The following is a 25,760-nucleotide window of genomic DNA, read 5'->3' as shown; positions in this document are numbered from 1 at the left end:
TGTGTACGTGTGATTGTGTGTATATGTGTGTTTGTGGGGGTGTGTGTGTCTGTGTGTGTGTGTGTGTGTATGTATCTGTGTGTCTGTGTGTATGTGTTTGTGTGTGTCTGTGTGTGTGTCTGTGAGTGTGTGTGTTCGTGTGAGTGACCATTCACCAGACGTGTCTGATCTTCAGAGTCGGACCGAATCAGACTGAGCCGTAAAACTGACCCAATATCAGGTTCAGCTCAGTTTGGTCAGTTTGTCCAGATCAGTATTAATGTTGTTTTGTTCCAGCCGGTCTGTAAAGCTTCTTACAGCCCGTTTAGTTTGGCGAATGGTGTTGGGTTCATTTCTGGCTGATTCCAGGTTGTTCAGCTGTTCTTCTGTCACAGCTGCCGACTGAAAAGCTGCTCAGTGGTGACGACAGTTTGGGAATTTAGTGTCGTCTCGTCTTCAGAGTCGGACCAAATCGGCTGTCGGTCAGATGTGGTCTTAACAGCGTCCGTTTTCTGTTTGTAGCAGAGTAAGAAGTAAAAACGTTCAAATGTCTCGAGCGTCTCCTACAGCTGTCAGAGTCGTTGCTTAGCAACGGCGTCTCAGTGCAATGATACAGTGTTTGATGTTGTGGTGAAATAACGGCAGTTAGAACGCCTCTCAACCAATCAGCTCGCGTGGCCAGAACTGTGTAATATGCTATACATTCACTGTTTCTTTTAAACGTTTACATTTCATGATATCAGCACTTACAGCTGTCAATAATTAATGAGGTTAAACTGGGTAAGATCAGGATTCAGGTCGCCGCTTTTGATCCGTCATTCCGGTTTATTATCATCCAAACGACCCCTGCTCTGATTTTTGGAGCTCAAAAGTTGTGTTTGAAGTGAAGACAGACGCCATGCACTGGGCTGAGGGTCCAGAGCTGAGGGTCCGGAGCTGAGGGTCTGGAGCTGAGGGTCTGCAGCTGAGGGTCTGGAGCTGAGGGTCCGCAGCTGAGGGTCCTGAGCTGAGGGTCCCGGGCTGAGAGTCTGGAGCTGAGGGTCCACAGCTGAGGGTCTGTAGCTGAGGGTCTGTAGCTGAGGGTCTGGAGCTGAGGGTCTGGAGCTGAGGGTCTGGAGCTGAGAGATTCAGATCTGTCGCTTTAAGCAGAGAAATCTGGGAGGAGGTGAAGGAAGCGATCCTGAAGGACAGGAAAGTGACTAATAAGGTCAACATATCAGCTCTCACTTCATTTTCCATCCAGAACAGCGAGAGGTCGGGGTAGAGCATGGAGGTTCCACAGGGGTTCTTCGTTCTACTCGTGGCTCTTCTGACGTCTCCTGAAGGTAAAAGACCCTTTTAATTCCTTCATTTTAAGTGAGGAAAACGGGATTAGTCAGCTCCTCTGAGTCCAGAGCTACACTGCAAAAATGATGGTTCTTCAAGGGTTCTTTAGTAAATAAAATGGTTCTGTAAATAAGCATGAACTGACAAAGAACCCTTTGCATTTTTAAATGGTTCTTCAGACTGATGGAGAATGTGCTGTAGATAGTTCTACATTGAACCTTTTTCACAAGGGTTCTATAAAGCACCAAAAAGTGCTCTTCTATTATGATGTCAGCCTGGTAACAGCAGAAGAACTGTGGTGCTATCTAGAGCCATTTTCAAAAAGGCTCTGTATAGAACCCTTTTCGACACATTCTCCATCAATCTGAAGGACCATTTCACCATGCAGAGAACCGTTTAAGCATGAAATGCTTCTGTATAGAACTCTTGGTTCTAAACAGAAACATCCCCTTGACTTAAGAACCTTTGAAGAACCGTGTTTTTTAGGAGTGTAGATCATGTTAACTTCGGCTAACATTACCTACACTACACTACACATGGTTGTTCAAGGGTTCTTTAGCAAAGAAAATGGTTTTGTATAGAACCATGAACACTCAAAGAACCCTTTGCATGATTAAAAGGTTCTTCACATCGGGAAATTGTTCCTCAGATCGATGGAGAATGTTCCTTTCATTGTTCTACATAGAACTTTTTTGAAAATGGTTCTAGATAGCACCAAAAGGGTTACCAACTTTGTCATCGTATCAATAGAAGAACATGTTTTGGTGCTATTTAGAACCCTTATCAATAAGGTTCTAGGTAGAACATCTGTGGACCCTTTCATTTGTAAACAGTTGTTTGTGTGCTATGTTGAAGCATTGTCTTTACTGAAGAACCCAGGAAGAACCGTCTTTTTTAAGAGTGAAACCTTATTGCAAAATATGATGTGTAAGCGTCTAAGATGTCGACAGTATGTCTAATATTTCTCATTACGAGGCTGCTTTGAGAATATTATGAGATTATTAAACTTATTTACAGACGTTTTTTCTTGTTTTATCTATAATTTTATCTTCTGAAAGTGTTTTATTCCAGATCGTTTCACTCGATTAAACATCAAATTATCTTCATTATCTCTCAAACCAACGACCTGCCAACAGAATAAGACACTTTCACCAGATAAAATGACTTAAAATGAGCAAAAATGTACAGAAACCGGTGTAATAATCATGTAATATTCTCTTAACTGTCTCATAATGAGAAATATTAGATGTTTCAACTAAAATTAAGATTTTTCTCTTGCTAAGATATTTTTTGCAGTACATCTACATCAAAAAATGCATCTAAATCAGTTCAACGTTCTTATAATAAGCTTACAACACTCTCCCAATGAGGAATATTAGACATACTGACCGGAATTTAAGGTCATTTCACTTGACAAGATTCAATTTTTAGCACAAATAGTGAATGAAGTATCTTCAAAGTAGTAACTTTACAGGAGAGCACAAAACCCTCTTAGCTTTCAATGCAAGTCGGTGCAAAGTTTTTTCACTCCGAGTGATTTTAGAGCATTTCTACTGGTCCATTGATCACGAAATTCTCCGACAGTGTAAAGGGCGGCTGGAGTGTTGAAATGATGCAGAAAAATAAAAATCGACAAAAAAAAGAAGATTCATGGTTTTCTTTGCGCAGCGATGAAATGCAGCTTCTTTTAGATGTTAATTACTTGATTTTAAGATTTCCTGATCAACTGAGGCATAAAAAACGAATTCCTAATCAAGTTTAGAATCAACCGTGAGTTCAAAGATAGAAACTAGTAAATAGATTTTAAAATAAGATCAATCATCTCATGTTTATATTCACAGATCTGAGATTTTAAATCTGGGCTCAGAGCAGTTGGCAGCGTCTGCGACTCATCGAGCGAAATGACCTTAAATCTGTTCATGTCTAGACGGTTGTGCACCAATAAGAGTTTCTAGCTTATTTCCAGACGTTTGAACTTGTTTTAGGTGATTTTATCGTGTAAAATGATCTCACTGTACAGGCAGAGACGTATTCCTGAAAACAAGCTAAATCATCTGCCAGCGCAGTGAGAGAAATTTACTGAATTAAATTTGTATTATTTTTATATTAAAATTGCCCATTAAATTCACCCAGAACAGGCAAAACGTGTCTAGAACTAAGATTAATCCTTTTAAAGTAAGCTTACCGCCTCCTCAGCTAGAGAGATATAAACATATTGACTAGATTTAAGATCATTTTCAGTCTAAACTCACTGATGTTACCTGTAAAACTCACGAAGACCGAAAGTGACTGGATGATTCTTTCCATAGACACTGTGGTCAGTGCGTCGTCGGCCGTCCTCATCACTTCAGAAAATCGTATTGTCCAGCTTGGGAGTTCGCTGACCCTCAACTGTACAACGTCCTGCTCACCTGGGAAGCCTAGATGGGACAAGATGACAGACTCCCACAAAGTGGAGAAAGACGATCATGACCAGTACAGCACCCTGACCATTCCAGACATCACAGTGGACGACACGACTTTCAGTTGTAAAGCAACATGTGGGCAGAAACCGAAAAGGTCTGCTGTTGAACTTTACTGTAAGTGCGAGATTTCAGAACAGCGTGTTCTCTGTAGACGACGCGTCACTAAAGACCATCATCACAGCGTCTCGTGTTGACCAGGAGGTGTAAATGTTCTGTTTTTCTGCAGATTTTTCTGCCCTGAACATCACCGCTGACCCAAAGGAGCCGGTGTCCGGTCAGCAGTTCCTGCTGAAGTGCAGAGTGGACATTCACAGGGACATGACGGCCAAGCTGAAGCTGAAGCACAAGGAGACAGTGATGGTCACTCAGGCTATGTGTAAAGACAGTGAAGACTACCAGCATAAACACTGTGAGATCTCCTGGCTCACTGAGGCCACTGGGCTGCCCTACCAGTGTGAGGCTGCTCTGCAGGTGGAGTCGTCACACCTTACAAAGACAGCTGAGCTTCATCTGCCGCTCAGAGGTGGGTCACCTGACTCGGTGCTCTGGACAGACAAGTCAAAGATAGACTTGTTTGGCCACAGTACCAGAAGCCATGCGTGGCGGAAACCAAAAACAGCGTTCAGACAGAACAACCGCATACCAGCTGTGAAGCATGGTGGTGGTAGTATTATGGCTTGGGGCTCCTTTGATGGCCAATTTGCAGTCAGAGGTTCCACCATGAATTGTCTTTCACATCAGAGAGTGCTGGAGGAGACTGTAAAATGCAGGCTGTATGGAAACAGGTGGTATGCACATGCAAAAACCCTCCTAGCTGCACAATTTAAAGAAACCTGCAGGGAGGAGTGCAGAAAACCGTCTCTCAGTAGACGTCCGAAACTTGTAGACGGGTATAGGATGAAGCTGTTTCTCCCAAAAGGGGTGTACTTACTTTTTCACCAGAAAATGTTTGTGTCTCCTTGTCTCTGAGCTGTTCGATCAGCAGTTTTAGAGGAAGCTGATGTGACGTATTGATGTTTTTCTAGAAGCTATGAGTACAAAACCTCCAATAAAGCCCACATCACCGCCGGCAGAAGCTCCGTCCACAGCGGCCCTGAACGTTCCTGCCCAAACAGAGCGACCGAGGCCTCTGTCCACCACCGCATTCAAAGGTTAGACGCACTCACACACTGGAGAGCAGGTTCAGCTCCTTCCACTGCAGTCAGGAAGAGAAGGAGAGTCTGGGCAAGAATCCCCAGAGCTGCAGCGCTGGAGTTCTAAATGTGCCGAGTCCAGCAGTGAATCAGCCGAGACGTGTAATAACATCAAACAACACACTTAAAAGCTGCCAAAACCATGACGACTTAATTTAACGCTCTAAAACTGTTTGGGTAATTTGACTAAATTGATTCTGCACTTGACCAGTAGCCTCACGTATAGATCTTCACCTGCCTCACGTTCTCTCATTCACGACAGGGTTGTGCACCAAGACTGGGCAACGTGACAATATTGATCGTTATCGAGATGAATTCCCTCACCAAATGCCACAACATGCTTTCCTGAGAAAACCATGTCAACAACACTTAAACACTTCCCAGACGCTTTGATTCACGCAGCGCACTGTATTCATTTTCAGCACTACTTTCAATAACAGGCGGCTCTACTTTGTCTGTTCTAACTGATCAGATGTCAGGAAAAAATAAATATCACATTGTAAAACGTGCTGAAGTATCGTGATATTACATTTCTGCCGTATCGCCCACCTCTGGTCAGCGTGTGCACTTTTAGCTGCGTAGCATAGACTAAATATCCATCACAGCCGCCCTTAATTTAGCCAGAATGCCTGGAAAGCGTGTTTTTAAGCTCTAACGGCTGGAAAAAAAGACTGACATCAACATTTAAGTATATGGAAATATGGGAGTGTCTGCAGGGAAAGCCTAAGAACAAGAAGAGAAGAAGAAATCTCTTCAAACGAGCAATATTTGGTAAGAAAAATGTCTTCAAAATCAACACTGCAGTGCTTAAAGTACTACGCATTCCTGAAAACGCTCCTCAGAATGTTAAAAAAGGCCAATTTGGCCGCCTTTAATGATGTGAAACCTTCGTACGACGTGGAAACAAGCAAAGATCAGCTTCAAGTGCGTGAAGTCAAGCGCTGGGCACCTCATTTACATATCATTTACATGAAGCTCTCTAATTCATGCAGATTTTTGGGTAGGGATCCGGTAAAATGACAGCGTTCAGCAGCTCGTGAGCCATTGGCTGAGCTCGTAGGTGGAGTTTGAGGTGGAGGGGTGAGGGCAGTGCTCCCCCTACTGGTCAAACTTTGCACTGTTAAATTTATGACCATTGGGAAGAATAAAATGTGAAATAAACAAAATGTTTTCAGCTTTTTAAGATGGTAGAATGATGTGATTGTAGTTAGTTTCCTGAAACAACAGATTTAAGACAGAGAAATTAACTGATTTTATTCTTATTGTTGGTATTATAGATAATATTGATAATAGTTTTGTTTATTTGATCACAAATCAGGGCTTTTTTTCAGGTTTTTTTGAGCTATTACACTCTAATGAACACAAACTCCTACCAGATGTGAGCTTGACTGCACAGATGTGCCAAAGCTGATCAATAACAAAATATCATGATGTGATTAGCGTGAGAGCAGTTCATAAGATCCTAAAAACGTCTCTAAGAACCCCAGATTATCATCAGAGGTACTGCAGATAGCGCTTATTACTGTTCATATAAAAGAGCATCTACCATTAAAGTTTACCGATTAATGTCTAGCCAAGGACCAAGACTTCTGGAACAATGTGCTCTTGTTTGGCCACAGTACCAGAAGCCATGCGTGGCGGAAACCAAAGACAGCGTTCAGACAGAACAACCGCATACCAGCTGTGAAGCATGGTGGTGGTAGTATTATGGCTTGGGGCTCCTTTGATGGCCAATTTGCAGTCAGAGGTTCCACCATGAATTGTCTTTCACATCAGAGAGTGCTGGAGGAGACTGTAAAATGCAGGCTGTATGGAAACAGGCGGTATGTACATGCAAAAACCCTCCTAGCTGCACAATTTAAAGAAACCTGCAGGGAGGAGTGCAGAAAACCGTCTCCCAGTAGACGTCCGAAACTGGTAGACGGGTATAGGATGAAGCTGTTTCTCCCAAAAGGGGTGTACTTACTTTTTCACCAGAAAATGTTTGTGTCTCCTTGTCTCTGAGCTGTTCGATCAGCAGTTTTAGAGGAAGCTGATGTGACGTATTGATGTTTTTCTAGAAGCTATGAGTACAAAACCTCCAATAAAGCCCACATCACCGCCGGCAGAAGCTCCGTCCACAGCGGCCCTGAACGTTCCTGCCCAAACAGAGCGACCGAGGCCTCGGTCCACCGCCGCATTCAAAGGTTAGACGCACTCACACACTGGAGAGCAGGTTCAGCTCCTTCCACTGCAGTCAGGAAGAGAAGGAGAGTCTGGGCAAGAATCCCCAGAGCTGCAGCGCTGGAGTTATGAATTTATAAAAGTTATAAAAATAAAGGTGTAATCAGAGGTTCAGAGGGTTTGGTGTGAAAGGGTTCAGACGTCTTTACAGTGGTGGTGATGGGAACCAGGCGTCGCCATGACTACAACACAGATATAGACACTTTATTTACCATCCAGGACCTCCAGAGAACCTAGAACTTTAATAAATAAAATTAATAAATAAAATTATTTACTGAACTAATTTACAAAGTGTAACTAAAGAAATGAAGGAAGGAAAAACAGTAAATTGGACTGTAGGTGAAAACAGTGATGAGAAGCTGCTTAACCGCTGCTGGACCACCTAGAAAACGCTGAGCAAAACGCCAGTGGACCACCAGCTCTGCCATCAGCGGGCCGACTGAGGTCCACTGTACTCTTGCTATCAAGAAAGGGTTCCATATAGCACCAAAAGTGGTTCCACTATTGTAAAAAAACACAGAACCCTTTTTAGTACTATATAGAGCCCTTTTAGCTGAGAGTGTAGCACTGCCTCAGGTCGCTGGTGTCTGTTTGTGATGGTGTGTTTGAGGAGAAGCTGGATCGTCTCTAACGCGGCTTTTCTCTTGTTTTCAGCTCAGGGCTCTAAATCCGGTCAGACTGTGACAGTCAGTGTGCCTGTCGTTCTGGTCATTGTGATCATTCTTGCTGGCCTGTTTTGCTTCTTGAGGAAGCGTAAGTGTCAGGAGAAACCGAAAGGAGAAGTACCTCCACCCTAGTCTGTCAGCCTGTCATTTTCTCAACCTCTCAGCCTCTCAGCCTGTCAGCCTCTCAGCCTCTCAGCCTGTCAGCCTCTTAGCCTCTCAGCCTGTCAGCCTCTTAGCCTGTCAGTCTCTCAGCCTCTCAGCCTATCTGCCTCTCAGCCTCTCAGTCTCTCAGCCTCTCAGCCTGTCAGCCTCTTAGCCTGTCAGTCTGTCAGCCTCTTAGCCTGTCAGTCTGTCAGCCTCTCAGCCTGTCAGTCTGTCAGCCTCTCAGTCTGTCAGCCTCTCAGTCTGTCAGCCTCTCAGCCTCTCAGCCTGTCAGCCTCTCAGCCTGTCAGTCTGTCAGCCTCTCAGCCTGTCACCATGTCAGCCTCTCAGCCTCTCAGTATCTCAGCCTCTCAGCCTGTCAGCCTCTCAGCCTCCTAGCCTCTCAGCCTCTCAGCCTCTCAGCCTCCTAGTCTGTCAGCCTCTCAGCCTCCTAGCCTGTCAGCCTCTCAGTCTGTCAGTCTGTCAGTCTGTCAGCCTCTCAGCCTCTCAGCCTGTCAGCCTGTCAGCCTCTCAGCGTCTCAGTCTGTCAGCCTCTCAATCTGTCAGCCTCTCAGCCTGTCAGCCTCTCAGCCTCTTAGCCTGTCAGCCTCTCAGCCTCTTAGGCTGTCAGCCTCTCAGCCTGTCAGCCTGTCAGCCTCTCACCTCTCAGCCTCTCAGCCTCTCAGCCTGTCAGTCTGTCAGCCTCTCAGCCTGTCAGCCTCTCAGTCTGTCAGCCTGTCAGCCTCTCAGCTTCTCAGCCTGTCAGCCTCTCAGTCTGTCAGCCTCTCAGCCTGTCAGTCTGTCAGCCTCTCAGCCTGTCACCATGTCAGCCTCTCAGCCTCTCAGTATCTCAGCCTCTCAGCCTCTCAGCCTGTCAGCCTCTCAGCCTGTCACCATGTCAGCCTCTCAGCCTCTCAGCCTCTCAGCCTCTCAGCCTGTCAGCCTCACAGCCTGTCAGCCTCACAGCCTGTCAGCCTCTCAGCCTGTCAGCCTCTCAGCCTCTCCGCTTCTCAGCCTGTCAGCCTGTCAGCCTCTTAGCCTCTAAGCCTCTCCGCTTCTCAGCCTGTCAGCCTGTCAGCCTCTTAGCCTCTCAGCCTCTCAGCCTGTCAGCCTCTCAGCCTGTCAGCCTCTCAGCCTCTCAGCCTGTCAGTCTGTCAGCCTCTCAGCCTCTCAGCCTCTTAGCCTGTCAGTCTCTCAGCCTGTCAGTCTCTCAGCCTCTCAGCCTCTCAGCCTGTCAGCCTCTCAGGCTGTCAGCCTCTCAGTCTGTCAGTCTGTCAGCCTCTCAGCCTCTCAGCCTCTCAGCTTCTCAGCGCTTCAGCCTGTCAGCCTCTCAGGCTGTCAGCCTGTCAGCCTCTCAGCCTGTCAGCCTGTCAGCCTCTTAGCCTGTCAGTCTCTCAGCCTCTCAGCCTGTCAGCCTCTTAGCCTGTCAGTCTCTCAGCCTGTCAGCCTGTCAGCCTCTTAGCCTGTCAGTCTCTCAGCCTCTCAGCCTGTCAGCCTCTCAGTCTGTCAGCCTGTCAGCCTCTCAGCCTGTCAGCTTCTCAGGCTGTCAGCCTCTCAGTCCGTCAGCCTCTCAGCCTGTCAGCCTCTCGGCTGTCAGCCTCTCAGCTGTCAGCCTCTCAGCTTCTCAGCCTGTCAGCCTCTCAGCCTGTCAGCCTCTCAGCCTCTCAGCCTGTCAGTCTGTCAGCCTCTCAGCCTCTCAGCCTCTTAGCCTGTCAGTCTCTCAGCCTCTCAGCCTGTCAGCCTCTCAGCCTGTCAGTCTGTCAGCCTCTCAGGCTGTCAGCCTCTCAGTCTGTCAGCCTCTCAGCCTGGCAGCCTCTCAGTCTGTCAGTCTGTCAGCCTGTCAGCCTCTCAGCTTCTCAGCCTGTCAGCCTCTCAGCCTGTCAGCCTGTCAGCCTCTCAGCCTCTTAGCCTGTCAGTCTCTCAGCCTCTCAGCCTGTCAGCCTCTCAGCTTCTCAGCCTGTCAGCCTGTCAGCCTCTCAGCCTGTCAGCCTGTCAGCCTCTTAGCCTGTCAGTCTCTCAGCCTCTCAGCCTGTCAGCCTCTTAGCCTGTCAGTCTCTCAGCCTCTCAGCCTCTCAGCCTCTCAGCTTCTCAGCCTGTCAGCCTCTCAGCCTGTCAGCCTGTCAGCCTCTCAGCCTCTTAGCCTGTCAGTCTCTCAGCCTCTCAGCCTGTCAGCCTCTCAGCTTCTCAGCCTGTCAGCCTGTCAGCCTCTCAGCCTGTCAGCCTGTCAGCCTCTTAGCCTGTCAGTCTCTCAGCCTCTCAGCCTGTCAGCCTCTTAGCCTGTCAGTCTCTCAGCCTCTCAGCCTCTCAGCCTCTCAGCCTGTCAGCCTCTGAGCCTGTCAGTCTCTCAGCCTGTCAGCCTCTCAGCCTCTCAGGCTGTCAGCCTCTCAGCCTGTCAGCCTCTCAGCCTCTCAGCTTCTCAGCCTGTCAGCCTCTCAGCCTGTCAGCCTGTCAGCCTCTCAGCCTCTTAGCCTGTTAGTCTCTCAGCCTCTCAGCCTGTCAGCCTCTCAGCTTCTCAGCCTGTCAGCCTCTCAGCCTGTCAGCCTGTCAGCCTCTTAGCCTGTCAGTCTCTCAGCCTCTCAGCCTGTCAGCCTCTTAGCCTGTCAGTCTCTCAGCCTCTCAGCCTGTCAGCCTGTCAGCCTCTTAGCCTGTCAGCCTCTCAGCTTCTCAGCCTGTCAGCCTCTCAGCCTGTCAGCCTCTCAGCCTCTTAGCCTGTTAGTCTCTCAGCCTCTCAGCCTGTCAGCCTCTCAGCTTCTCAGCCTGTCAGCCTCTCAGCCTGTCAGCCTGTCAGCCTCTTAGCCTGTCAGTCTCTCAGCCTCTCAGCCTCTCAGCCTGTCAGCCTCTGAGCCTGTCAGTCTCTCAGCCTGTCAGCCTCTCAGCCTCTCAGGCTGTCAGCCTCTCAGCCTGTCAGCCTCTCAGCCTCTCAGGCTGTCAGCCTGGTTTGTTTCTGCCACTGATTTGTATTTAATATGTTCCAGTGTAATTTCTACTTTCACAAATGTAAAGAATTAAAACGTCCTCAACTCAGCTTCCTCTCCATCTGCCCCCTCATGTTTTCATTTCATTTTGCTTTATTTGATCTTTTATCCTCTTTTTTCTCTCGTCCTTCTTTTTATAAATGTGAGTTAATCTGATCGACAGCGGCCTCGCTGTACACACTTAAAAAACATGGTTCTTCAAGGGCTCTTCAGCAAAGAAAATGGCTCTATATAGAACCATGAACACCCAAAGAAAGGGTTCTTTGCATGGTGAAATGGTCCTTCAAATTAATGTAGGATGTAAAATTAATGTAAAAGGATTCCATATCGCGCCAAAGGAGTTCTACTGTGACAAACTTGGAGTCGTGACAGTAGAAGAACCCTTTTTGGTGCTACATAGAACCCCTTTTCAAAAAGGTTCTCTATAGAACCATATAAAACACATTCTCCATCAACTTGAAGAACCACTTCATGATGCAAAGAGCCATTAGAACCATTTTCTTTGCTAAAGAACCCTTGAAAAACATGTTTTATAAGAGTGACTTTCCCTGAACTGCATATTCAAATACTCACTGTGTTTGGTCTGTTGTGCACATAAATCAGACAGACAGACACAGACAGACAGACAGACAGACAGACGGGCAGACAGGCAGACAGACAGACAGACAGACAGACACAGACAGACAGACAGACACAGATAGACAGACAGACAGACAGAAAGACACAGACAGACAGACAGACAGACAGACAGACAGACAGAAAGACACAGACAGACAGACAGACAGACACAGACAGACAGACAGATGTTAATATTAGGTGTCAGCACAGCGTCTCACAGTGACACCCTCACAGCTGTACAGAGTGTAATCTTTCAGCACTGCTGCCCCCGTCAGGTGAGAGGAGGAACTGCAGCGCACTGGCTGGAGGGCCACTAATAACACCCTCTAGGACAGAAGACAGGGGGCGAGTAAAATCTGAGCGTCTGTATTTTTCATATTTTTAAAAAAGTGATATTTTGAATTGTTTGTGAATCCCAGTTTGGCCCTCAGCTATTTTGAAAAGGTCCAGTTTGGCCCTCTTTGAAAGACGTTTGGATACAGTAAACAAACGTCTGCTCAGGTTCCAAAGAGACGCGGACTCGACGTGAAATAACGAGTTCTAGATCCAGTTTAACTGAAAGTATTCTTTAAATTACGCCTTTCATCTTTGAGCAAAATCCAAAAATTCCATTTACCAAGTAAGAGAGCACGATTACCCTCAGTATGCAGTTCTTACTTTTATTATTATTATTTTATTATTTCTTTTTTTCTTTTTCTTTCTAATATTGTTGCTGATTTTATGTTTATTAATATTATTTCTATTACACTTTTAGCTTGGGTTCTTTTTTATTGATGATTTTTAATGTTATATTTCCACTTTCTTGCTGCTTTTATGTTTGTGTATGACTTTATTTGTATTTTTTTTTTGTCCCTTTTCGCCTGTGAAGTGCTTTGGGCTGCAATATATGTATGTAAGATGCTACAAATAAAGGTCATTATTATTATTATTATTATTATTATTATTAATAAAGAAATAAGCAGCTAAGAAGTAATAGAAGCGTATGTACAGCAGTTCGCCTGGTGCCAACCGCAGGCCTGAGCCAACAGCGTGGAGATGCTCAGCGTCCATCAGCAGAGCTAAAACAGCTGCGTTGGCTGTCATGGAGGATACTTTACATTCAGGTTTGATTAAGAGCTCAATTAACCGGACAGCTTAATTTGGAGCTGTGATTCCTTTACTGACCACCAGGGGTCAGCAGTGTGTCACTCCACATCTGCCAGGCCTAGATTATGTTGAGCCTTCATATTCAGGACTGCGTTCAGGTTTTAACACACCTGCTGCTGTTGATCTGGGCAGTGGGTGTTTATGTGCTCAGAAAAATACTAATATTACAATAAATGGAAAGAATATTAGTGATTTTATGTGTGTTTGATTAACATTTACGGCATTTGGCAGACGCTCTTATCCAGAGGGATTTAAATTTGATCAGTTTTTTTTACACAGGGAGGCCAAGGTGGTGTTAGGAGTTGCCCAAGGACTCTTATTGGTATAGTGTAGGGTGTTTACCCAGGCGGGGCACTGAACCCCAGTCTACAGTGTAGAAGGCAGAGGTGTTACCCACTACACTAACCAACCAGACGTTTAATGAACCGTTTCCTGCCCTCTCCTCCAGGTTTCAGCTGTAGTTATGACCCAATACCTGCTTTTATTCCAGCTCAGCTGCTGATTGGTTGTGTAAGTAGTTGTCGCAGTAGCAGGTCAGTGATATAATGAGCTGGACGTGATATAAAACCATATAAAATGTATAAAATATAAAAAGGTGTGTCAGACTGACCAACACCGTTTAGTATTTCTCACGTTTTTGCATGAAATGAACATTTTATTTAATGTTAATGAGAGTTTGTTACCATCTTTACCAGCTTATCACTGACCCGTTATTTCTACACTCTTAGGTTCTTAAAGGGTTCTTCAGTAAAGACTGTGGTTCTATATAGAACCATGAGCACTCAAAGAGCCCTTTGCATGATTAAATGGTTCTATGCATGGTGAGACGGTTCCTCAGATTAACGGAGAATATGTTAGAGTTCCGCTATTGTTATGATGCAGGGCAGGCAGACAGACAGACAGGCAGGCAGATGGACAGACAGACAGGCAGGCAGACAGACAGACAGACAGGCAGGCAGACAGGCAGATGGACAGACAGACAGGCAGGCAGACAGATAGACAGGCAGACAGACAGACAGACAGATTGACAGATCGTCTGTCTATCTGTCTGTCTGACAGACAGACAGGCAGACAGATAGACAGGCAGACAGACAGACAGACATAGGCAGACAGACAGATAGACAGACAGACAAATAGACAGACAGACAGACGGGCAGACAGGCAGATAGACAGACAGACAGACGGGCAGACAGCCAGCCAGACAGACAGACAGGCAGGCAGACAGACACATAGACAGACAGACAGACAGATAGATACACAGAACCTGTCTGAAGAACCACTATTCAAAGAACCATTTAAGCATGTAAACAGTTCTTTGAGAGTTCATGGTTCTGCATAAAACGACTGTATATGTAAATTAATATGCTAATTATGTTAATCACATAAACATTACACTCTGATTAGACAGGTGCAGTAAAGAGGCCTGGACTTCTCCACACAGCCTCAGTGAAATTATTCATACACACCCATGATGTGGTCAGTTACAGTGAGCGTGAAGCGTAAGGGTTAACGTTCCTGAAGGTATGACGCTCACCCTCATCATCATTAATGATCTGGTCATAAGGCTATTAAACAAAGAGGGTCATCTCCACCTCCTAATGTCAGTAATGCTAATTAGCACTGCCGATGCTGTGCTGACCATATGTTTACATCCAGCCGAGCTGCACTGTAGACACTCTTCACTGGGCTCTCCGCTCGGAAAGGCCGGAAAATCTTTAGTGGGAGTTTTGGCTTTGGTTATAAATACATCGGATATAAAGCTACAAACCATAAAAGGAGCAAAATATTTATAGAGAGTGATTTTTTTTTAATGCTCGCTTTAATTTAAAGGTGCAGTGTGTGAGATTTAGTGGGGGCATAGTAAATAAAACCAGTGTATCCGTCTACAATCAGCTGTAACTGTGAATAAACCAGGAGAACTCTACTATCATCACGTCTTCATCAAGCACATGTTCGCCTCACTTACTGTACTAATGAACTAAACACTATAAAATCGCTCCTTTTAAACTACACAATAACAACAGGGGAAATATCATTAAAGCCGGCATTTACTGGGAGATTCATTTGAAGGAGGCCCCGAATGTTCTGCTGTATCTCCCGTTAGGACGAGGCGATCTGAACCCTACATATCTTGATGTGTGTATGATCGATTGCATTTCATGCGATGCTGGAAGTGACCTCCGCTTTCTGCCAGACACATGAAGGGGTACAGGAGTCTGCACCTCATCACTCCGACGGAGGGGCATCCCAGCTCCATCTACTGAGGAGCTCATTGCATGTTGTCTCGTTCAGATTGATTCATCCTAGGAAGAGTTATTACAGAATATTCGGGGCCTCTTTCGAGTGAATCTCCCTGTATTTTTTAATCAAAAAACTGAGAATGAGAAATCTCTGGCTGTATTTGTAATACCACACCACGACACTAGATGTTAACGGCGCTACCTCCTCTCTGGGGCCTCAGACCGGTACCACAGGAGAGCTACGCCTAAATCAGCTCACTGGGGGGTGAGTAGTGATACTGAGTTGAGTGTGAACTGAATTAACATTAAAACACACTCAAACTCGGAGTTACGACGCTGTACTAATGACACGTAGATGCTCACCAGGGTGAACTGTTAGAACCCCGGTGCTGGCGGACCATTTCCTGTTGTGATTAGTTTAATAACTATAATAATATATTTAATAATAAGTAGAGGATCAGGCTTAATATTTAGCACATTTAGCATACCTGCAAGTTTACACACTGCACCTTTAACGCACACTCACACACGGCCTCTCTCCAGGGCGGTCAAGTACGGGGCGCCAAGACTTTTTATCCCGGGGGCCGTGCTCTGGTGCGCAAATACAACCTTAAAAAGACAAACAGGAATTATTTGGAGTCCCTTTCTCACATATTTCAAAAAATTCTATACAATTAAGTGGGTAAGATGTAAACATAGAGCCATACAGAGCGGTTTGGCGTGAAACTCTTCGTTCTAGACTCTTAAAAAAGATGGTTCTGTGATGTCGAGCTTGTAGCAAAAGCAGAGCCCTTTTTGGTGCCGTGTAGAACCACCTACAACACCTTCTCCAGCGATCTGGAGAACCATCTCACCATGCATTCTCTGAGTGTTCATGGTTCCATATAGAACCACTGTCTCTACTAAAGAACCCTCGAAGAACCGTCTTTTGAAGGGCGCAGAGAAGCTTTGTCCCTCTTTTCTATTAACATATTTAGAACGTGTCCCAGCCAAACTACATATCGGAGAATAAGGCACACCTTAAAGGGGAGCTCCACCGGCTAACTGGCTCAGATGTAAACAGAGCGGTTCTGAGCGGCTTGGCGTGAAGCGCTCTGTTCTAGATAAACTCACCGAGTCAGAGCTGTCTTCTCTAATGCTGGGCTACCCTGAGATGAGCGTCACGCTCAGTGTACTCTGAGTCTAAATAAAGGCTGGCTGATTGATATCTGTGCTTCATGAGGGAGGAAGGTGATGAAAGGCAGTGATGGATAGTCTCCGTCTCCTCAGACGCATTCCTGCCTGAAGCCCGGAGCTGAAGCCGAGCTTGGCAGCCGTTTGTTTTGGTTTCTTGCTGTGTGACGACTGACGGGCCCTCGGGTCAGGCTGTGGAACCGGTATTGTCGGTGTTGTGGGCTGGTTTCATGACACTGATACTGAAACTGCCCCAAACTCCTGCGCTGCAGCAGGTGAGCACAGCCTGAGAATGTGTGGGGTCCACGGTGTCTTCCGGGTCAGACACTAGAGGGCGCTCCTGAGTGAGTCCAAAATGAATGGGTCCGTAGAGTTCTTGTGCAAAATCATCGTCTCATCACAGCCAATCAGCGCTCAGTAGCAGTAATGATGTTATGTAAGAGCCTGAATGAGCAGCGTGACGAGCTGCACGTGGACCTCCTGCACTCGTATCTGTGAGACGGCAGCAGGAAAGCTCTGCCTTTGGAGGGGAAAGTGCGTAAACGGGTGACCGAGTCCGTCCCGGCAGGATGACCCCTTCATATAGAGCCGTATTTACAGTGCAGATAGAGGATCCTGCAGGAACCTGGGGGTGAATCTACACTTCTGCCTATGTTCCCAGACTCCACACGCAGTGCTTTATCCGCCAGTGACCAGGGCTGCGGAGCTGACCTCTGAGCCCTGCTGGGCGTGTGACCTGTTTGACAAAAGGGGTCAGGGCCTCTGAGGCCTCGCTGTCAGGGGAGGTTTCCTCCAGCCTCGCTGATACGGAGATTCAGCGCTCTGTTCCTCTCGTTTACACGAGATACAGCACAACATGCTCCTGACAGGCTGTGAGGTCGTTTTCTCCATCTCTTCCTAAATCCTCCTCTAAAGGTTCTTCATAGAACAGGTTCCTCAAACGTGAAACTCTGACGCCGTTTCATGCGAGTCTCCGATGTGGACCGAATGAAGAATGAAAGGTTTCCGGCGTGACGGTCAGTCCTTAGTTATCTCCTGAGTGTCCGTCGGTCAGTTTCACCCAGAATGTAGACGGACACACGAATCCAGCAGCTCCACACGGTGAGAGGCAGATGACGTGAATCCCAGCCCCTCTTCACAGGCTCATAACTCTCGACTCGAACCTCGAGACTGTAATATTTGACGTTGCTGTTGTTTTACATGAGGTATAATCCCACAGTCACAGTAACAGCGTGGGGTCTGTAATCATGATATTTGGCTGAACTGTCACCTTAGTGCAGAGATCTGAAGCTCTTTATGAGAGTAGAGACAGATCAGTTCTCCTCTAATCAGAGAGATGAGAGCCGTTTCACTCCAACATCCTTAAAGCTCAGCTTTAATAACAGGTTCATTTACAGTTTGGGCCCGAAAGTACCTGCAGGTCGTTATGGAAACCCTGAACCGAACATGGTCACAGAAAATAGTCATATTCTCTCTCTCTCTCTCACTGTCTCTCTCTCTCTCTCTGTTTCTCTTTATCTCCTCTCTCTCTCTCTCTTTATCTCCCCCTCTCTCTCTCTCTCTCTCTCTCTCTCTCTGTCTCTCTCTCTCTCTCTGTTTCTCTTTATCTCCTCTCTCTCTCTCTCTCTCTCTCTCTCTCTCTCTCTGTCTCTCTCTCTCTCTCTGTTTCTCTTTATCTCCTCTCTCTCTCTCTCTTTATCTCCCCCTCTCTCTCTCTCTCTCTCTCTCTCTGTCTCTCTCTCTCTCTCTGTTTCTCTTTATCTCCTCTCTCTCTCTCTCTCTTTATCTCCCCCTCTCTCTCTCTTTCTCTCTTGATCTCCCCCTCTCTCTCTCTCTCTTTATCCCCCCCCCCCTCTCTCTCTCTCTCTTTATCCCCCCCCCTCTCTCTCTCTCTCTCTCTCTCTGTCTCTCTCTCTTTCTCTCTTGCTCTCTTTATCTCCCCCTCTCTCTCTCTCTCTGTTTCTCTTTATCTCCTCTCTCTCTCTCTGTTTCTCTTTATCTCCTCTCTCTCTCTCTCTCTCTCTTTATCTCCCCCTCTCTCTCTCTCTGTCTCTCTCTCTCTTTCTCTCTCGCTCTCTTTCTCTCTCTCTCTTTCTTTCTCTCTTTCTCTCTCCCTCTCTCTCTCTCTCTCTCTTGCTAGCTCTTCTTCTTTCTCTCTCTCTCTTTCTTCCTCTCTGTCTCTCTCTTTCTCTCTCCCCTTCTCTCTCTTCCTCTCTCTCTCTCTCTCTCTTCTTCTTCCTCTTCCTCTCTCTCTCTCTCTCTCTCTCTCTCTCTCGGTCGTAGTACTATCAAACATGTAATATAAAGGCAGCAGCCAATCAGAGAGCAAGAAAGCTCTCAGCAGCCAGAACAAACTGAAACACAGTGAAGAGGTTATTGGAGAAAACACAGTAATATTGATCAAGGCCTCTGAATCCAGCCACACCTTTTAACACACATCTAGTTCTTTGAGTGTTCACGGTTCTACATAAAACCACTCTATATGCAAATTCATATGCTAATTACGTTAGTCGCATAAACATTACACCCTATATGGACACATCTGACTAGTTCTATATAACATTTTTTGAAAAGGGTTCTATAGCATCAAAATGGTTCTTCTATAATTAATGTCAACCTTGTAACACAGAAGAACCCTTTTTGATGCTGTTGGAATTCCAGCCTTTTTCCTTTGTTACAGGATGACATCATCGTATAACACAGTACTGACTGCCCACCTACCGGCGAGCTCAGCCCCCTCGGCTACTGGAGGACGAAGAGTGTGGTCAGTGCTGTAGCGTGTGGAGAGACGCTGACCAGACTTTCCGGATCCACTCTGCATCAAACTGATCCGGCAGAACCGGCGCCGCTGGAGAAACAGCCACAGCGGAGTTACAGCTGCTCAGGAGAGAAGGCTCTGTCTGCAGACTGCAGAACAGGGGTGGAACATGGAGGGGCAGAACCACTCTGGAGACCGAGTGATCAGAATGTAGTGTTCCAGCTGACCAATCAGAGCGTGCTGGTCTCATCAGGGGGCGGGGCTTAAAGACACAGGAGCTCTAACAGAGCAATTGAGACAGAGGGAGGATAGAGATGTGCAGTCTGAGGACAGTAGGCAATGAAAATGAACATATCAGGTCCCCTTTAAGTGATATGAAGTAATAATCGTCCATAAGGCAATTTTAGCAGTTCCAGTGCTAAAACATGTCATGGCCGGTTGACCACATTAGTGGTCATGTTTCCAATAGCATACCACCCAAGACGGCCAGTCACGTGGCCATTTTTAAGCCTTTAGAAAGTCAGCGGGTCTCATTATCTATTAACTCAGCCCAGAAGAGCCTCAGGATGCCTGTTTTCCTCAGCTGTGCTGGCCGAGGGTGACGGAGAGGGTCCCTTTCCTCTCATTAGTACCTTTTGGCATTTGCAGAGCTTTGGGGCACTTGCTGTTCCCACGCAGTGTGCCATTTCCTGGAACGGAGGATGTAAACAGGTAGCAGGCCAGAAGTGAGAACAACAGAGATGTGGGGGGGGTTGTGCCCACACTAATGTTCATCAGGAAGAGCTGATATTACTTGAATAACCGACTCTAAATGTAGGTATTGTGATATAAACCGAGTCCGTTCTACAGTTTCTCATTAGACTGAATGAATAACCGGCTCTAAATGTAGGTATTGTGATATAAACCGAGTCTGTTCTACAGTTTCTCATTAGACTGAATGAATAACCGACTCTAAATGTAGGTATTGTGATATAAACCGAGTCCGTTCTACAGTTTCTCATTAGACTGAATGAATAACCGGCTCTAAATGTAGGTATTGTGATATAAACCGAGTCCGTTCTACAGTTTCTCATTAGGCTGAATGAATAACCGACTCTAAATGTAGGTATTGTGATATAAACCGAGTCTGTTCTACAGTTTCTCATTAGACTGAATGAATAACCGACTCTAAATGTAGGTATTGTGATATAAACCGAGTCCGTTCTACAGTTTCTCATTAGGCTGAATGAATAACTGACTCTAAATGTAGGTATTGTGATATAAACCGAGTCTGTTCTACAGTTTCTCATTAGACTGAATGAATAACCGACTCTAAATGTAGGTATTGTGATATAAACCGAGTCCGTTCTACAGTTTCTCATTAGACTGAATGAATAACCGGCTCTAAATGTAGGTATTGTGATATAAACCGAGTCCGTTCTACAGTTTCTCATTAGGCTGAATGAATAACCGACTCTAAATGTAGGTATTGTGATATAAACCGAGTCCGTTCTACAGTTTCTCATTAGACTGAATGAATAGCCGGCTCTAAATGTAGGTATTGTGATATAAACCGAGTCCGTTCTACAGTTTCTCATTAGACTGAATGAATAACCGACTCTAAATGTAGGTATTGTGATATAAACCGAGTCTGTTCTACAGTTTCTCATTAGACTGAATGAATAACCGACTCTAAATGTAGGTATTGTGATATAAACCGAGTCCGTTCTACAGTTTTCTCATTAGGCTGAATGAATAACTGACTCTAAATGTAGGTATTGTGATATAAACCGAGTCTGTTCTACAGTTTCTCATTAGACTGAATGAATAACCGACTCTAAATGTAGGTATTGTGATATAAACCGAGTCCGTTCTACAGTTTCTCATTAGACTGAATGAATAACCGGCTCTAAATGTAGGTATTGTGATATAAACCGAGTCCGTTCTACAGTTTCTCATTAGGCTGAATGAATAACCGACTCTAAATGTAGGTATTGTGATATAAACCGAGTCCGTTCTACAGTTTCTCATTAGACTGAATGAATAGCCGGCTCTAAATGTAGGTATTGTGATATAAACCGAGTCCGTTCTACAGTTTCTCATTAGACTGAATGAATAACCGGCTCTAAATGTAGGTATTGTGATATAAACCGAGTCCGTTCTACAGTTTCTCATTAGACTGAATGAATAACCGACTCTAAATGTAGGTATTGTGATATAAACCGAGTCCGTTCTACAGTTTCTCATTAGACTGAATGAATAACCGGCTCTAAATGTAGGTATTGTGATATAAACCGAGTCCGTTCTACAGTTTCTCATTAGACTGAATGAATAACCGACTCTAAATGTAGGTATTGTGATATAAACCGAGTCCGTTCTACAGTTTCTCATTAGACTGAATGAATAACCGACTCTAAATGTAGGTATTGTGATATAAACCGAGTCCGTTCTACAGTTTCTCATTAGGCTGAATGAATAACCGGCTCTAAATGTAGGTATTATGATATAAACCGAGTCCGTTCTACAGTTTCTCATTAGACTGAATGAATAACCGACTCTAAATGTAGGTATTGTGATATAAACCGAGTCCGTTCTACAGTTTCTCATTAGACTGAATGAATAACCGACTCTAAATGTAGGTATTGTGATATAAACCGAGTCTGTTCTACAGTTTCTCGTTAGGCTGAATGAATAACCGACTCTAAATGTAGGTATTGTGATATAAACCGAGTCCGTTCTACAGTTTCTCATTAGACTGAATGAATAACCGGCTCTAAATGTAGGTATTGTGATATAAACCGAGTCCGTTCTACAGTTTCTCATTAGACTGAATGAATAACCGACTCTAAATGTAGGTATTGTGATATAAACCGAGTCCGTTCTACAGTTTCTCATTAGACTGAATGAATAACCGACTCTAAATGTAGGTATTGTGATATAAACCGAGTCCGTTCTACAGTTTCTCATTAGACTGAATGAATAACCGACTCTAAATGTAGGTATTGTGATATAAACCGAGTCCGTTCTACAGTTTCTCATTAGGCTGAATGAATAACCGACTCTAAATGTAGGTATTGTGATATAAACCGAGTCCGTTCTACAGTTTCTCATTAGACTGAATGAATAACCGACTCTAAATGTAGGTATTGTGATATAAACCGAGTCCGTTCTACAGTTTCTCATTAGACTGAATGAATAACCGACTCTAAATGTAGGTATTGTGATATAAACCGAGTCCATTCTACAGTTTCTCATTAGACTGAATGAATAACCGACTCTAAATGTAGGTATTGTGATATAAACCGAGTCCGTTCTACAGTTTCTCATTAGACTGAATGAATAACCGACTCTAAATGTAGGTATTGTGATATAAACCGAGTCCGTTCTACAGTTTCTCATTAGACTGAATGAATAACCGACTCTAAATGTAGGTATTGTGATATAAACCGAGTCCGTTCTACAGTTTCTCATTAGACTGAATGAATAACCGACTCTAAATGTAGGTATTGTGATATAAACCGAGTCCGTTCTACAGTTTCTCATTAGGCTGAATGAATAACCGGCTCTAAATGTAGGTATTATGATATAAACCGAGTCCGTTCTACAGTTTCTCATTAGGCTGAATGATTAACCGGCTCTAAATGTAGGTATTATGATATAAACCGAGTCCGTTCTACAGTTTCTCATTAGACTGAATGAATAACCGACTCTAAATGTAGGTATTGTGATATAAACCGAGTCCGTTCTACAGTTTCTCATTAGACTGAATGAATAACCGACTCTAAATGTAGGTATTGTGATATAAACCGAGTCCGTTCTACAGTTTCTCATTAGACTGAATGAATAACCGACTCTAAATGTAGGTATTGTGATATAAACCGAGTCCGTTCTACAGTTTCTCATTAGACTGAATGAATAACCGACTCTAAATGTAGGTATTGTGATATAAACCGAGTCCGTTCTACAGTTTCTCATTAGGCTGAATGAATAACCGACTCTAAATGTAGGTATTGTGATATAAACCGAGTCCGTTCTACAGTTTCTCATTAGACTGAATGAATAACCGACTCTAAATGTAGGTATTGTGATATAAACCGAGTCCGTTCTACAGTTTCTCATTAGACTGAATGAATAACCGACTCTAAATGTAGGTATTGTGATATAAACCGAGTCCGTTCTACAGTTTCTCATTAGACTGAATGAATAACCGGCTCTAAATGTAGGTATTGTGATATAAACCGAGTCCGTTCTACAGTTTCTCATTAGACTGAATGAATAACCGGCTCTAAATGTAGGTATTGTGATATAAACCGAGTCCGTTCTACAGTTTCTCATTAGACTGAATGAATAACCGGCTCTAAATGTAGGTATTGTGATATAAACCGAGTCCGTTCTACAGTTTCTCATTAGGCTGAATGAATAACCGGCTCTAAATGTAGGTATTATGATATAAACCGAGTCCGTTCTATAGTTTCTCATTAGACTGAATGAATAACCGGCTCTAAATGTAGGTATTGTGATATAAACCGAGTCCGTTCTACAGTTTCTCATTAGACTGAATGAATAACCGACTCTAAATGTAGGTATTGTGATATAAACCGAGTCCGTTCTACAGTTTCTCATTAGACTGAATGAATAACCGACTCTAAATGTAGGTATTGTGATATAAACCGAGTCCGTTCTACAGTTTCTCATTAGACTGAATGAATAACCGACTCTAAATGTAGGTATTGTGATATAAACCGAGTCCGTTCTACAGTTTCTCATTAGGCTGAATGAATAACCGACTCTAAATGTAGGTATTGTGATATAAACCGAGTCCGTTCTACAGTTTCTCATTAGACTGAATGAATAACCGACTCTAAATGTAGGTATTGTGATATAAACCGAGTCCGTTCTACAGTTTCTCATTAGGCTGAATGAATAACCGACTCTAAATGTAGGTATTGTGATATAAACCGAGTCCGTTCTACAGTTTCTCATTAGGCTGAATGAATAACCGACTCTAAATGTAGGTATTGTGATATAAACCGAGTCCGTTCTACAGTTTCTCATTAGACTGAATGAATAACCGACTCTAAATGTAGGTATTGTGATATAAACCGAGTCCGTTCTACAGTTTCTCATTAGACTGAATGAATAACCGGCTCTAAATGTAGGTATTGTGATATAAACCGAGTCCGTTCTACAGTTTCTCATTAGACTGAATGAATAACCGGCTCTAAATGTAGGTATTGTGATATAAACCGAGTCCGTTCTACAGTTTCTCATTAGACTGAATGAATAACCGGCTCTAAATGTAGGTATTGTGATATAAACCGAGTCCGTTCTACAGTTTCTCATTAGGCTGAATGAATAACCGGCTCTAAATGTAGGTATTATGATATAAACCGAGTCCGTTCTATAGTTTCTCATTAGACTGAATGAATAACCGGCTCTAAATGTAGGTATTGTGATATAAACCGAGTCCGTTCTACAGTTTCTCATTAGACTGAATGAATAACCGACTCTAAATGTAGGTATTGTGATATAAACCGAGTCCGTTCTACAGTTTCTCATTAGACTGAATGAATAACCGACTCTAAATGTAGGTATTGTGATATAAACCGAGTCCGTTCTACAGTTTCTCATTAGACTGAATGAATAACCGACTCTAAATGTAGGTATTGTGATATAAACCGAGTCCGTTCTACAGTTTCTCATTAGGCTGAATGAATAACCGACTCTAAATGTAGGTATTGTGATATAAACCGAGTCCGTTCTACAGTTTCTCATTAGACTGAATGAATAACCGACTCTAAATGTAGGTATTGTGATATAAACCGAGTCCGTTCTACAGTTTCTCATTAGGCTGAATGAATAACCGACTCTAAATGTAGGTATTGTGATATAAACCGAGTCCGTTCTACAGTTTCTCATTAGGCTGAATGAATAACCGACTCTAAATGTAGGTATTGTGATATAAACCGAGTCCGTTCTACAGTTTCTCATTAGACTGAATGAATAACCGGCTCTAAATGTAGGTATTGTGATATAAACCGAGTCCGTTCTACAGTTTCTCATTAGACTGAATGAATAACCGGCTCTAAATGTAGGTATTGTGATATAAACCGAGTCCGTTCTACAGTTTCTCATTAGGCTGAATGAATAACCGACTCTAAATGTAGGTATTGTGATATAAACCAAGTCCGTTCTACAGTTTCTCATTAGACTGAATGAATAACCGACTCTAAATGTAGGTATTGTGATATAAACCGAGTCCGTTCTACAGTTTCTCATTAGACTGAATGAATAACCGACTCTAAATGTAGGTATTGTGATATAAACCGAGTCCGTTCTACAGTTTCTCATTAGACTGAATGAATAACTGACTCTAAATGTAGGTATTGTGATATAAACCGAGTCCGTTCTACAGTTTCTCATTAGGCTGGATGGGATTCTTGCCAGCGTTCTGTGTAAACCTTGTCCAGATTCACCGTAGTGATGAAAGAACATTGTAATTTAAGAAGCAATTTCACTGCAAGTGTCAGTGCTGTGTTGCATCAGCTCAGCCTCTAAAGAGGAGTGCATGTTTATTGTGCTCTCTAAAGTAAAGTTCATGGCCCTAGGCCGGCTGTGGGACTGTTTGGGTCATTTCTGAGCGGCTCTTTGAGAATAATCAGGATGTGTGGTGTCTATATAGTTTGAGGGAAGTGACCTTGTACAGTCTGGGTATCTCAGCCTGGAGGAATGTATGGAGGCAGAAACAGAAACATGTTTTTATCGTGTTTTTCCTGTTTCTCACCCGCTGCAGATGCAGCGCTGCTCATAGAGTCTATTTTCCTACAGTTTATCTCCCTTCAGCCCAGTAGACTCTCTGTAGTCAAACCCTCCAAACCT

General features: G+C 44.2%; 1 protein-coding gene across 4 annotated transcripts; it reads left to right on the top strand.

The window, feature by feature from the left end:
• The first annotated feature begins 1,212 nt into the window (after positions 1–1,212).
• LOC108413746 lies at positions 1,213–8,060 on the top strand. 4 transcript variants are annotated; one of them, XM_037545641.1, is made up of 6 exons: positions 1,213–1,304; positions 3,615–3,884; positions 3,997–4,293; positions 4,799–4,921; positions 7,024–7,149; positions 7,841–8,060. In XM_037545641.1, exons 1-6 carry the CDS (start codon positions 1,247–1,249, stop codon positions 7,981–7,983), a joined length of 1,017 nt encoding a protein of 338 aa, XP_037401538.1. In that variant the 5' UTR covers positions 1,213–1,246; the 3' UTR covers positions 7,984–8,060. The 4 variants fall into 4 exon arrangements, with proteins under 4 accessions (XP_037401538.1, XP_037401539.1, XP_037401537.1 ...); XM_037545642.1 differs by having other exon boundaries at positions 4,796–4,921; positions 7,027–7,149; XM_037545640.1 differs by having other exon boundaries at positions 4,796–4,921.
• Positions 8,061–25,760: the final 17,700 nt, after the last annotated feature.

The sequence above is a fragment of the Pygocentrus nattereri genome, chromosome 2, assembly GCF_015220715.1.
Source record: "Pygocentrus nattereri isolate fPygNat1 chromosome 2, fPygNat1.pri, whole genome shotgun sequence".
Classification (NCBI taxonomy): domain Eukaryota; kingdom Metazoa; phylum Chordata; class Actinopteri; order Characiformes; family Serrasalmidae; genus Pygocentrus; species Pygocentrus nattereri.
The sequence above is the reverse complement of the archived record's forward strand: the minus strand, read 5'-3'. Positions and strand labels throughout refer to the sequence as shown.